This window comes from Brachycentrus maculatus, unplaced genomic scaffold, assembly GCF_059751285.1.
Source record: "Brachycentrus maculatus isolate JH-2025_06_01 unplaced genomic scaffold, ASM5975128v1 h1tg000066l, whole genome shotgun sequence".
Taxonomy (NCBI): domain Eukaryota; kingdom Metazoa; phylum Arthropoda; class Insecta; order Trichoptera; family Brachycentridae; genus Brachycentrus; species Brachycentrus maculatus.
The window spans coordinates 72,317-86,910 of NW_028280820.1; the positions used below are offsets into that span (position 1 = coordinate 72,317).

General features: G+C 30.5%; 1 protein-coding gene across 1 annotated transcript in view; it reads left to right on the forward strand.

The window, feature by feature from the left end:
• LOC148311342 (acid sphingomyelinase-like phosphodiesterase 3b) overlaps nt 1-14,594 on the forward strand; it is a gene marked incomplete at its 5' end in the record, with an annotated part of 89,394 nt that overhangs the window by 68,733 nt on the left and 6,067 nt on the right. The window contains 2 exons of the mRNA XM_088256761.1: nt 5,012-5,204; nt 5,973-6,085. Coding sequence (XP_088112887.1) covers nt 5,012-5,204; nt 5,973-6,085 — 306 coding nt within the window. The remainder of the gene's footprint in view (nt 1-5,011; nt 5,205-5,972; nt 6,086-14,594) is intronic.

The window sequence follows — 14,594 nt, forward strand, 5'->3', positions numbered from 1 at the left end:
AAAAAACCCACTGTTTTATACCGGATATACTTTATTGTTACTCAAACAAGGAATTCTATGACAGTGATAAAATGTTTATTTTAAGTTCAACGGATATTTCGAAAGTCTGAATGCAAATCACTCTAGTTCAGCGAAGCTAATTTTTAAATACATTTTGGCGGACGCTATATGTGGTTATTGCGTATTTTTTTAGTAAAACTTCTAAGCAATAATTACAATAAAACAAACGGTATCGATTTGGAGACAAACAATATGTTATAGAAAATGAATAGTTATTACTCTCATCAATAAAATACATCAATTAATAAAAACACCAAACATTATCAAATAAAACTCAAGCATTTTTCGAAACCACATATTTTTACAACTAGTTTTGACAAACGCTTTGTTGCTTCAGATATGTATTGTATTCATCTCATTAGGAAACTGGTTAGGACAAAAATAAAAGTGATCCAAAAAAGCTTGTTTTTTTTGAAAAGCTTATAAAATGTCCCACAAATAAAAAGCAAAAAACATTCATGAAAAAAAAAAAACAATGTTTTGTTTGGTTTTCAATTCCTTTTATATTAATACACTAAAAAATTTGATACGTCTCTAATTTTTTCTTCGGAGTCACTTGAAAAAATTCTGTATTTGGATTGTATTTATTTGTTGTCTAATTTTTCCGTTAAGTCGAAAAAATGATATCGGCTAAGTGGCCACATCCAGAATTGATAACAATAAGGGCTCGTTTTGTGGCATTCTCCATCGCTCTTTCCAGAACTTCCGACGGTAGGTTTTCGCATTCTTGTCATTTTTTTCGCTTCTGCATACTATTGATAATTTTGCTTACGAGTAAGTAACAATCAAGATAACACTATGTCAATACAATAAAGTGCCCTATGTACCATTAGATGCAGATAAATGTAAGAAGAAAAATATTGACAATCATTTTATACAGGTACACATAGGCAGGAGTGCACATTTATGTGCACTCCTACCTATGTGTACCTGTATAAAATGACATTACTTTTAATAAAATTGGCGAGGGACGTGCTTATGCCTATAAATTGATTATAAAATCTTTTTTCGAGAATTAAAACTGAAGGGAGATATGCATGGAAAGAAAATATTTTACATATAAATAAACCAAAAATAATTGTGCAAGTAATCTTGAAGTTTAGCCATGTCATGCTAATACGTCATTCCCTATGCACCATTGATTGCGGAAAAGGGTAAAAAGAAAAAATAATAATTGAGCAGCTCGAGTAGTTTCTGCACTGCGAAAAACAGTATTTACGTGTTAAAGCGACAAACGAAAAATGCGGAATTAATTACCAAGAGTATAATAAAATGCGCACAAATGTGCACTCGTACCTGTATAAAATGACATTACTCCTCGTAATAAAATTAGCGCGGGACGGGCTTATGCCTTTATTGTGCAAGCAATCTGCAAGTTTAGCCACGTCATGCGGATACGTGCAACTCAGTCGGGACTAATAAACGTTCCAGTAGCGAGAATACCACTTCTTCCATATTACACGGAATTTTTGGATTTTCCGCCGTAAGCCTCACAACATTCTCCGGGCGCATCACACATTACCGCGGAATGGAGACTGAAAAGGATTTGGCCTGAAGTCGAGTTACTTTATAATTAATTCACATTGTACTTTGTGATGGTGAAAATAAAAATAAAATAATATAACTCGTATAAGTGTGTCCAAATAACTTTTTTTCTTTTTCTTATAAAGTCATCAATCATGAGTAGAATTGGTAAATCACGTAGATAAAATGTTCACTTAAACCTGCCTCTGTCAGGTTGAATGCCTGTACATACTCGGACTTTTATATTCTTCTAACTTTATGTTGGTATGTCAACATAAAAATAATAATTTTAGATATTTTATATATTTGTTAAATACTTCCTCAATGATATTATATAAAACATTGATTATTTTTGGAAACACTATGGTTAACTTTCCTTTGGGAACAGCGTCAGATTGCCTATTCAAGTTTGTCATACATGTCACATCTGGCTAGAGGCCGTCAAACGAACTTTGAATATATTGTAATATTTCAAGTAACTATTGAAAAACACAGAATTATCAAAACACATCTAAATTGAATTTTTTTTCTTACGTTAACGAGGGATAAACTAAGACAAAAAATTAAATATTTTTAAAACCGGAGTTCCTCGGTTGTTTTTTTTTTTGCAGAGCAGGTAAAAAATAACTGTCAGCTCTAGCTGGCAGTTATTTTAACCCACTCTGCAAAGTGTCAGTAAATTGAATAGAACTCAGAACCTCCAGAATGGTAGTCAAACATAGTTACTACTACATCATGGAGTCAGATCAAGCTCTCGTAAATCTGATTCTACTAGAGTTTAATTTATTGTAAGTGCTTTGAAGGAACAAATAAAAACTAATAAAATATGAGACTTTGAGGGATTTGTTATTACTGGAACTGGATGAAGGCTTTATATCATATTTATTTTCATCAAAGTGCATTACTTATAAAGCGAAACGTCTCAAGTCAGAAATTTTCCTGCATCTACAATCTACTGCTCTCGTGCACAATTTTATATCATAACCTTTGTGCTTCTTTCTCTCAGTTTTAGTATTTTGTTATTCGGGGGATGATTTAACACTAGAATCGAGTGAGACCATTCCGCTCTGAGGGGTTGCGCCATTTTGTTTCTCGATTTGTATTTGAACGCGTTTCAGCAAACAAGATCCAACCCTTAAAATTATTTGAGGAACAGTTCTGTAACCAAACTTGGGGGTCCAATGGCGAGACCCCTCGGTGTAATTGCACAATATTTCGCATAGTATTTAAATAACCATATGATTCATTCTTGATGGAACTTGTTTTATAATATATAATTAATATAATGTTTACAGGGAATAAAACATCTACATTTTATGTTGAATTTTTTTATGAAAAAAAGTGATGAAGTTCCACAAATTAAACCCCAAATCAATGAATAACTACATTTAATGTGTTAGTATTTTATGTGATAAAATTATAATTTTGTTTACAGTAATATTTACACCAAATAAATCACAATAATTTAGTCAATAACCGATTGACTTACAGTATTTTTATATTATTTTATGGCTAATAAGGTATTGCTTTATTACGAAAAATATTATATGTGTAACAAGATTAAGATTCTTGACGTAATATAATTTTTTTTTCAATAATATTGAACGTTCAGGAGCCGGTTCATAAAATGTAAAGAAAAACTTATCACCTCTAAAGTGTAGCTCATTTAAAATTTGCTTATCATCCATTACCACAGGTTGGCACTTGAAACGTTACGATGATCACATTGCCTACATATATGTTATTCATAATAAAAAAAAAAACACTGCATTATTGAATCCGAATTTCAAAAGATCGTTCAAATGTATCAACCAGGAGAAAAAAAATGTTCGAAAGAAAATACATGGTAAAAATATCTTAACAAATTATATTAGATAAATAGTATTATTAATCGATAAATTTTAAACGATTTTGTTGATTTTTACTATTTTTTTTATTATTGAATTTGTTGAACAAAAACTGATTCAAGTTGTCTCATAAGTATACACTTTTTTTTCAAAATATTTCCAAGTTACTTGTGAGCATGAATTATTCGGAAATTTCTGAAAATATACTCATGTGGGTTAAGTCCTCTTTGCAGAAACAAGTTCATTCTATATTCCCGGCACTAGCACGTACCCCAATTGCTACTATAAACAAAGGGTGGGTTTCAGGATGCGCTTCATACGGAGTACAATGTGTAGAAGGTCCCAAGGATGACGTACGTGAAACGTAAACAGAACCGTAGCATGGCTCAATTTCGTATATAACAATGTGTTTACATTTTATCATGTTTCACTTTGTTGATTTCACGGCTTAAAGGAAATATTTATGTACGTAAGTACTGTATGTGGCTGTCAAACTTTAATTTGAAGACAGCTTTTTTACTAAAAAAAATGTATCCAAAAAACGAAAAATATTTATGCAGCCCTCTAATTCTTTATTGAACGAATGGGCCAATTTCATATTCTTCTTCAAACCCTTATCCGCTGCTAAAAGTGTTAAGGTGATTGCATTATATCGATTTTATTGCAATCGCTTATTATATTAACGTGATCAGTTCTGCGTTTTGGAAATTTAAACCACAAAGATAATATTTTAATAAAAATATCGTATATTTCTTTAAACCCCCATACAAATCATCCACCTATATGGTAGCAAATCGCCGTAACTTTAAAATATGGCTTCGAATTATTCATGCAAATATAACTCAAATGAAATTAAGAATTGACATAATGGAGGGAACATGATTGAAGGTTTAAGGGTTGAAACAACAAAGGTGCTGTATTTTGAATTACATCCTTGCATTTTTTTCACACAAGTGAAGAAAAAAACATTTGTCCCTAAAATCAATTGGTATAAATGTTTTCCGACATGATATGTGCCAACAAAAGTAGGTTTTTGTTGTTTTCTGTAAAAAAAGTTTTTTCCCACTGTGTAACCAATTAAAATACATTATTTTAAATAACCCAACGGCAATGTTTCAAAATATTTTTTTTATAATTAAAATATAACTTTGTTTCAAAATAACTATAAATATTTTATTATAACTTAATTATAATGTCTACCGTTTTCAAAGCTAACCGCTTCTTTATCAAGACTGATTAATACTTTTTTTCAATCACTATAAATATTTTATTAAAAATTAATTATAATGTCTACCGGCTTCGAAGCTAACCATTCTTTATCAAGACTGATTAATACTATTATTCAGTCTTGATAAAGAAACGGTTATCTTCGAAACCGGAAGATATTATAACTAAGTTATATTATAATATTTAAAGTGATTTCAAAACAAAGTAACATTTTAATTATAAAATGGAAAATCACAAAGTGCTTCAAATATAAATTTTATTATTATTTTTTTATTTAAAATAAAATGTGTTTGTCGATGATAATCATATTTAAGCTCTACCTTAACTAAATGAGGTTTACTATTTGTTCTCAGGTGTACATAGTCGGGCACGTGCCTCCGGGGGCTGATGAGCGGCAGGGCGGGGCGCCGCCTCCGCCCAACACTGCCATGTCCGAGGAGAGCAACCACCGCTACCTGAAGCTAGTGAAGAGATTCAGCTCCATCATAGCCGGACAGTTCTTCGGGCACCTGCACTCAGATTCCTTCCGCATCATGTACAATGAAGGTAGAGAATGCATTTTATTTCATATTTTATTTGTTAATACTTTTTACAGAAAAAGGAAATATATTATTTATTGATTCGGCATTTCATCAATCAAAGATTTTTGTACGCGTTTATATAAAAAATAGACAAATGTTTAGCTTTATTAGGCATTTTCTGCATAAAATAGATGATTTACGTAAACATCCTGTTTTTCATCCATGTAACACCACATGTTTCAAAGATGTAATTCCCAACACCAAAGAATACAGTTTTGAAATGAGAGAATGAAAAGAAAAAAAACTTACATAAAACACAATCATAAATTGGATTTTTGAAGTTTTGTACTGACATTTCTTGGCGGAACTGCATTTTATAGAATAAATTAAAAACTTTGTATTTTTTTCCACATGAATTTTATTTTATCAGCAACCGGGTTTCGTCATAACCAACGTCATCACATCCAATATCTCTATAAATGACAGTTATGAAATCTGGTTTATAATTTTATAAATTTATTTATTCACTAATATTTAAACTAAATATTACAAAATCATATATTCTTCTCTTTTTACATTAAAAGGCTTATTTTTTCTACGATTATAGTTTATATAACGACAAAAATATGAGTATTTTATGTGACATCTTTGGACTAGTTTGATAATCACCAATATGTCAACATTAAAAAATATATATGTAGGTACAAGTAGAAAAAGTATAATCCCTAAAATTGATTCAACATATCTGCATTATGTCATGTTTTTATTGATTTCATGTTTCATTATCTTTCAGGAAAACCCGTGTCCTGGGCAATGTTGGCCCCTTCTGTTACTCCAAGGAAAACTAACGGAGGATACAATAATCCAGGACTAAGACTTTACAAGTTCGACTCTGACAGAGGACAAGTAAGTTGAATAGTCATCAAATATATATTTAAATTTATGCAATGAATTACGTCATCAATACATTGTATGTACCTTCTCCCATACTAAAAATATTTTTTGGTGTGATTAAGAATAATTTGAAAATCCAATTTGTATAAGATAGTAGATAATAGACGATACGATTTTCAGCATTTATTTTTTGTATTTAAATTTTGTGTTTAGACTGAGTGAAAAAACAAAATATTATTTTAATTAAAAGTTGTTAAAAATATTAATTAGTGTACTTGCTAAAAAATCATTAATTTCAAAATAATATTATTTGTGGTTTTTAAATAATTACATTAAGATAATCAGTTTAATTAATGTTTGAGTGATTTTATATTTAATAACACCATTTTTATTATTATTTTATACTTTCAACAAGCAATTGAAAAGTTAAATTTATATCTTAGGAGTTTTTTTCCGAGAGGAATATTAAGATAATTTCTCATAAAAATATATATACGAGTACATAAATAATCATATTTTTAGCGTTTTTATTTTCAAATTTTAAAATTCTTTTTATTAACAATTAATATACAATATAAAATAATTATATAATGTTCAATTTTGATTGTATTTTTTTCTATATCTACATCTAATAGGACGCATTGAAACGACGTTAAATTCTATAATATAAATGTAAGTCCCTTATATGAACCAAATTCGTATGAGTTATGTAAAACGTTTAAATTTATATTTAAGTGTAAATTAACTCAAGGCATATAATCAATATACATAATGTAGTGTTTAATAGTAATCGGTAAGTGAAGTGTATTTAAAAGCGTTTACTCAGGGTAATTCAAAACATTTATGGGTTAAATTTATATAAACCTGACTAAAAGTTCAATAACAATCATAAACACACTCGCAAATTCTAGACAAAATGGCAAAATAAATCTCCAACCCCAGCATTTAATTAATTAACTGAGGGTTGCATAACAAATTCAATATTGCTGAGTAACACGATGTGATATTTCACACGCGATCCGTATATCCTTAGGCAAACAGTGATACAATGATGATTTTCATTTCGGTATTGAATCCGTTCCGAATGTTTTCGAACACAACCGAAAACAAATAATGAACAGGTAAATAAACGTTCTCAAAAAAGCTCTCTGGCCTACTTTTCTGATGAAATTGATACACGGTGTTTTTACGTTAATTACAACAGGAATTTCTTTTCAGACTATTCCCTTTTGATATTCAAAACAAATACGAGTAAGGTAAATAAATTTCGAATATTAATCAACGCAGCCAGTTTTTTTATATAACTCTTTTCAAAAGCTGCGTTATTCAATCGCTAGCTGCAAAATAAAAAATATATATTTTTCTCGGTATTTTATTTTTCTTGACAAACTTTGACAATGTTCGCCTTCGCGGTGTAATGGTTGCCGTGTTTAGCTACCGTACTAGAGGTTCCGAATTCTATTTCCTGGGGGGTTGTAAATAAATATTAGTGTTTTTAAACTCCAATATTTATTAAATATTAACCTGGACTGGTCCGAAGCGCAGTAGTGATCACCTTGCCTTCATGTAAGTGACAATCAATATAACGCTGCGTCAATACGATGCAGTATCAAAGGCACCATTGGGTGCACCAAGGGTTAGAAGAATCTTTGCAGTATCTTCAAATAAACTTTGGGCTTATTACTTTCAAACATAGCATTCAAATGTATGATTTATATTCTCTTGGTTATTTTTTTGCCGGTGTTTTGTGGCACAATTTAAAAATAAATAAAATTCGCACTTTGTTTTCAATCACTTTTATTTTTTATACTATTTTTCCGATCCGGCTTCGACAAGCATGTTGTCTTCTTCAGGGATAAAAACGTACTAAACTAAACATAACTGAATATTATAATGAGTACATAATGAATATTTTTCTGTTTCAAGTTTAATTTATATCTTTCCCTAAAAAAGACAAAGCTTTTAAAGAAAATAACAGGTTATTATACTTTAAATTAGAATGTATTTTAAATTTCTGGTTTAATGTTCAATTTTTTTTTAATGAAATAAATTCTCAATTAACAACAGCAATGTTTTTCATAATAACAGTTGGAATATAATTAATTTTAAAACATGAATTCAACGAACTTTTCGAATATAAGCATATTAAAGGTTGTTTGTTTAAATATTGATTAATTGATGAAATATTTCCCAAATTTAAACATTTTTTTCAAGTTGTTTGTTGCGTGATTAGGATAACTTTTTACAATTTTCTCTGTAATTAATAAATGAACATAACCACAAGCAGGATATGAATAACCCGAATAAAAACATATTCGTATTAATTAAAATGTAAATTAAACATTGTTTTTGATAAACCAATACTTTTATAAACTCTTTTGGAACTAAACGAACGTTTGTTCACATTTTTGTAAATAAGTTAGTACGTTCAAAATAATTGTAATTTAAAATTAATAAATCAATTATCCCAACAAATTTGACATAATATACTTACACATCAGACATGCATAAATGTATATGTTGGAAATAAACGCATAATAATTATTATTTATATTCAAAGCATTTACTTTGTGGTCAAACATTTTAATTGATATTAGTAATGTTAGTAAATAACCACTCACCGACTACTTCTGTCTACCGGTTTCGAGACGTACCCGTCTCTTCGTCAGGACATACACTACAATTTAACAATCATGCGAACAACACTACACCACACCCACTTAGTACTATTCACATACACTATCACTACACATGCAAAACATGCAGAGCGAGTTGTTAGTCCCACCATGCTTTTGGGAAACTAAATAATAAAGTAAAAAATGTAATATAAATATACGCAGGTTGGAACCTATATTAGGATTCAAAGAGAAGGGGGTAGGTTCTGGGAAGTGGGAGGAGTTGAGTTAGGAGCTGATCGGTTCGATGTTACATCGAATAACGGGCTGTATGGAAAATTTATTTGGTTATTTATTAATTGGATGTTATTTTTAATGGATTTTCTAATGTGAAACATTTCCATATTATTTAATTTTAACCCTTTAACATTTGTGTGTAGTATTTTTATCCCTGTTTCTTTATTAAATTCGTGATTGGACTCTATCAAATGATTTGCAAATTCCGAAAAATTATTATTATTTAAGCATCTTATGTGTTCCTTTATCCGAGTATTGAAATTTCGTGTCGTTTTACCGACGTATACTGACGTACAGTTATCACACTGTAATTGATATACTCCCGAATTATTTAATATGTCATTTCTATCTTTATTATTTAATAAGATTTTACCGATATTATTGTTAGTATAAAATGCAGGCTTAATGTGATTTGGAAAATATTTTGATACTTTGTTAGACATATTATTTACAAATAGGATTCTTCTCCATTTGTTACTAGTATTCTGTTTTTTATCATTATTTATACAGGGATATAAAAATTGTTTCACTGATTTTTGTTTCAATTTTCTATTTAAAAGAGTATCGATTAATTCTGTTGTGTATCCATTATTAATTGCAATTTGTTTAATTGTATCTAATTCTATATCAAAATCTAGTTTCGATAAAGGAACATTTACTAAACGATGTAACATTGAATGAAAAGCGGAATGTTTATGGGAAATTGGGTGATTAGACGAATTATCAATGACAGTATCCGTATACGTAGGCTTACGAAATATATTAAAATCTATACGATGATTATTGATCATTAAAGTCAAATCTAGAAAATTTAATTTATTATCTTTTTGACTTTCTAACGTGAATTTAATTTTTTCATTGAACGTATTTATGAAGTTAAGATATGAGGTTAATTGACGTTCTGTCCCTGTCCATATACAAAAAATATATGGACAGGGACAGAACGTCAATTAACCTCATTTCTTAACTTCATAAATAAGTTCAATGAAAAAATTAAATTCACGTTAGAAAGTCAAAAAGATAATAAATTAAATTTTCTAGATTTGACTTTAATGATCAATAATCATCGTATAGATTTTAATATATTTCGTAAGCCTACGTATACGGATACTGTCATTGATAATTCGTCTAATCACCCAATTTCCCATAAACATTCCGCTTTTCATTCAATGTTACATCGTTTAGTAAATGTTCCTTTATCGAAACTAGATTTTGATATAGAATTAGATACAATTAAACAAATTGCAATTAATAATGGATACACAACAGAATTAATCGATACTCTTTTAAATAGAAAATTGAAACAAAAATCAGTGAAACAATTTTTATATCCCTGTATAAATAATGATAAAAAACAGAATACTAGTAACAAATGGAGAAGAATCCTATTTGTAAATAATATGTCTAACAAAGTATCAAAATATTTTCCAAATCACATTAAGCCTGCATTTTATACTAACAATAATATCGGTAAAATCTTATTAAATAATAAAGATAGAAATGACATATTAAATAATTCGGGAGTATATCAATTACAGTGTGATAACTGTACGTCAGTATACGTCGGTAAAACGACACGAAATTTCAATACTCGGATAAAGGAACACATAAGATGCTTAAATAATAATAATTTTTCGGAATTTGCAAATCATTTGATAGAGTCCAATCACGAATTTAATAAAGAAACAGGGATAAAAATACTACACACAAATGTTAAAGGGTTAAAATTAAATAATATGGAAATGTTTCACATTAGAAAATCCATTAAAAATAACATCCAATTAATAAATAACCAAATAAATTTTCCATACAGCCCGTTATTCGATGTAACATCGAACCGATCAGCTCCTAACTCAACTCCTCCCACTTCCCAGAACCTACCCCCTTCTCTTTGAATCCTAATATAGGTTCCAACCTGCGTATATTTATATTACATTTTTTACTTTATTATTTAGTTTCCCAAAAGCATGGTGGGACTAACAACTCGCTCTGCATGTTTTGCATGTGTAGTGATAGTGTATGTGAATAGTACTAAGTGGGTGTGGTGTAGTGTTGTTCGCATGATTGTTAAATTGTAGTGTATGTCCTGACGAAGAGACGGGTACGTCTCGAAACCGGTAGACAGAAGTAGTCGGTGAGTGGTTATTTACTAACATTACTAATATCAATTAAGCATAATAATTATTTTACAAACGCCGTTTACATCTGAATACTTCGTATATAAGCTCGTATTTGTATTTTTACTGTATAATTTTTTGGCATAAGTATTGCAAAAAAAGTCATCCTTAAAGTAACGAATTTTATAAGTTTTTTTTATATGAAATTCAACTAAGTAACTAACTTACCATCAAGCCGCTTCCCCAAAAGGGTAGATAGAGGAAAAAGAACGCCATACCAATTTGTCTTTGCAAACAGTCATCGTTTCTTCTACATTTATGCATCTCCTCATACATACCCACCGTTTATTCCAACTCCTGACCTGACCACTTTCGAGCATTTGAAATACTTTACCATGCCTTTTTCTCGCTCTTCTTCTGCTTCTATTATATCATGATATATATTGGAGTTTCAAAAAGTGGCAATTTGGGAGTATAAGCCTGTTATTACAACCTGTCATTGACGAGTTTAATTGTTGACCTTTAAATAAAATACAACTTACCAAAACTTGAGTAGTGAAGTTGTCAATCATGATTAATCGGCTGTCCAAACTTAAAACACAGTAAGGGACATTTTTTTAGTGGTACGTTTTTTTTGCATTTTTGGACTAAGTAGAATCTACTAAGTCCAAAAATGGAAAAAAAAGTAGTACAAAAAAATGTCCCTTACTGTGTTTTGAGTTTGGACAGGCGAAGTATGGTGAATGTTGAACGTGTGTAAAGTGGTCATTTAACCAGCCTTTGATAGATCATATGCCCAAAAAATATCGACATTTCCATATCCTTCTTCAGCCACGTTGAGATGTTAAAATGTAATCTCTTTTCAAAGCGAATACAGTTATTCTGCACCCTTGGCCTTGTAAGGTGCAATATTTCACAGGCGTATAAGAGAAAAGGTATAATGCAACTAACGAAAAGAGACCATTTTATTCTTATTGAGTACAAATCGGATCTCTCGACAGCCTTCATAATGTCCAATGGGATGGTCTTAATTCTTTTTGAAGGCTGCTATTTTCAGTTGAGTACACTCCCAAGTGCTCGAAACTCTTAACCCTTTCTACGAGCTAGATACTCAACCCTAAGGATTGTTTGGCATCCAAACACGAACTGTTAAACAACACATGAATTTGAGAAGCATTCATATTAGCCCATCGATAACTTTTTTAGCCACTTTTTATTGGAACTTTTCTCCAACCGGTTTCGACAAAAACGTTGTCATCATGAGTATTTAATACATACTCTGACCCTGATGATGATAAAGTTCTTGTCGAAACCGGTTAGAAAAAAGTTATTAAAAATGAAGTCGTTTTATTTTTAAAGTTTATAAAATGTGCCACAAAGTATCTGCGAAAAATATTTAAGATTCTATCGAAAATTTATTGAAGACCCTAGACCAGTGGTTTTCAACCTTTTTGGAGGTACCGAACCCCACCAGTTACATATGCGTATTCACCGAACCCCTCCTAGTTGGAAAAATAAAATTAGATTTTTACAAATTCAAAACATGGTATATATTTAAATATAGGTGTGCAAAATAAAATAAAAGAAAACACAGATCAAAACATTAAATTTTAATGGTTAAATCAAACACGAAACATATTAATTAATATTTACTTCAAATCAGTGTGACTTCTCTTGTTGCCTTTCAGAAACCAAATCAGAAATTCGCGGCTTTACCTTGGCAAGTGCCACTCTCATGTCATTTTCACAACAAAGTATATTCCTCTGCTTCGTTTTTATATCCAGCATCTTCGAAAAGGATTGCTCGCAAAGATATGTCCTCCACCGAACCCCCGAGACTGACTCACCGAACCCCTGGGGTTCGAACCCAGGTTAAGAACCACTGCCCAAGACGAAGTCAATTACGAGAATATCATCTGCGCTCTATGGAAAATGGATTTTTTAATCTATAAACCATATCATCAAATAACGCCTAATTTCTTGGCTTTCTCATAAAATGTGGTGATACATGGTTTTGGTTAGGCTACGGAACAGAAACTTTTCTAAGTTTCTATGCCTTGCGCATTACCATTTCAGTTTGGTAATACGATCTACCATATTAACATCTTTTGTACGGCGTCTGATTTCTTCATCTCTCAGACAAATACCTACTATTTATCTAACCAAAGATCGCTGTGTACATTTAGAAGTTATCATTTATTCACTCATTTGATTCACATGCCTAAACCATCTCTAAACACCTTTTTTAATTTCCTAATTAGTAAATTTTACTGAAATTATCAAGAAAGAGTTAAATACTTCTGGAAAAATATTTATCAATTGAAAACCCTTTGAGGTATCAAATTTCTTAAATATTTCTAATGAAACATAATCCCTTTCATTTTATTTAATTTTCAACCATGCCTCCATTGAACGAACATGAAAAGGTTAATTTATGTAACAAACCATTTAAGATGGACGTCTTAAATGCCTTTATAGATCTTTTAAACGTTACCTACACAGTACTGGTATCAATGTCTCAATTTGCATCGAGCCTTATCACGAATGGGGTGAATTAAAATGTCCAGACAAATTTTCCTTAAAATTTGACTAAGTTTGAACGGTACTCCGCCGACCTGAAACGATAAAGGGAAGCGACATAAAGAAGATAAGTTGAAATATTACGGTATATCGCAAAATTGTGATTGAAAAACAAAATAAATAAATATTATTTATAACAATTTACTGGAAGACCCTCAATGGAGGTAAAATATAATCATTTTATTTGTTAATCAGGCATAATGATCGCATTGAAACATGGGATGAAAATAATTAATTAACAATGTTTTATATTATTTATCCTTATATATTAAATCAACAAAATCAAATTATTATTTTTTGACATCTCCTCAAAGATGAAGAATATGGATGTCTGAAAAAGTGAATTTTCAATAAAAATATATTATCAAAAATATATTTATGTGTTTTCAAAAATATCTTAATAACTTTAAACATAAGTTGAAATTGCCAACTCCATGTTTCGCTTCCATACATTGGGATAGGAACCAGGACTCCGTTGTGTACTGCCAGTTTAGCTTTCGCTGATAGGTTTTTTTTGCTATAACTGATTTTAGTGCACCATTCACTTTGTTTCCAGCATTCACTCTCTCTTTCTACGTCTTTATCAATCTTTCCATCCCTAGAAAACATACTACTTAAATATACAAAATCATTTACCTGCTCCAAAATCTCTCCATTTACCAATATTTCACACTCAGATCTACTTTCAAAAACAAAAGAAAAAAAGTTTTTAATCCTGCCAAGTTTTTCCGAGAAAAACTTCAGAAAAGAAATCAGGTATGCCAAATACTTGAAAGCGGTCAGGTTAGGAGTCGAAACAACGGTGGGTATGTATGAGGAAATGCATGTACGTGGAAGAGGCGAAGAATATTTGCAAAGACAGAGTGGTTTGTCGTTCTATTCTCTCTGCCTACCCCTGGAGAAGCGGCGTGA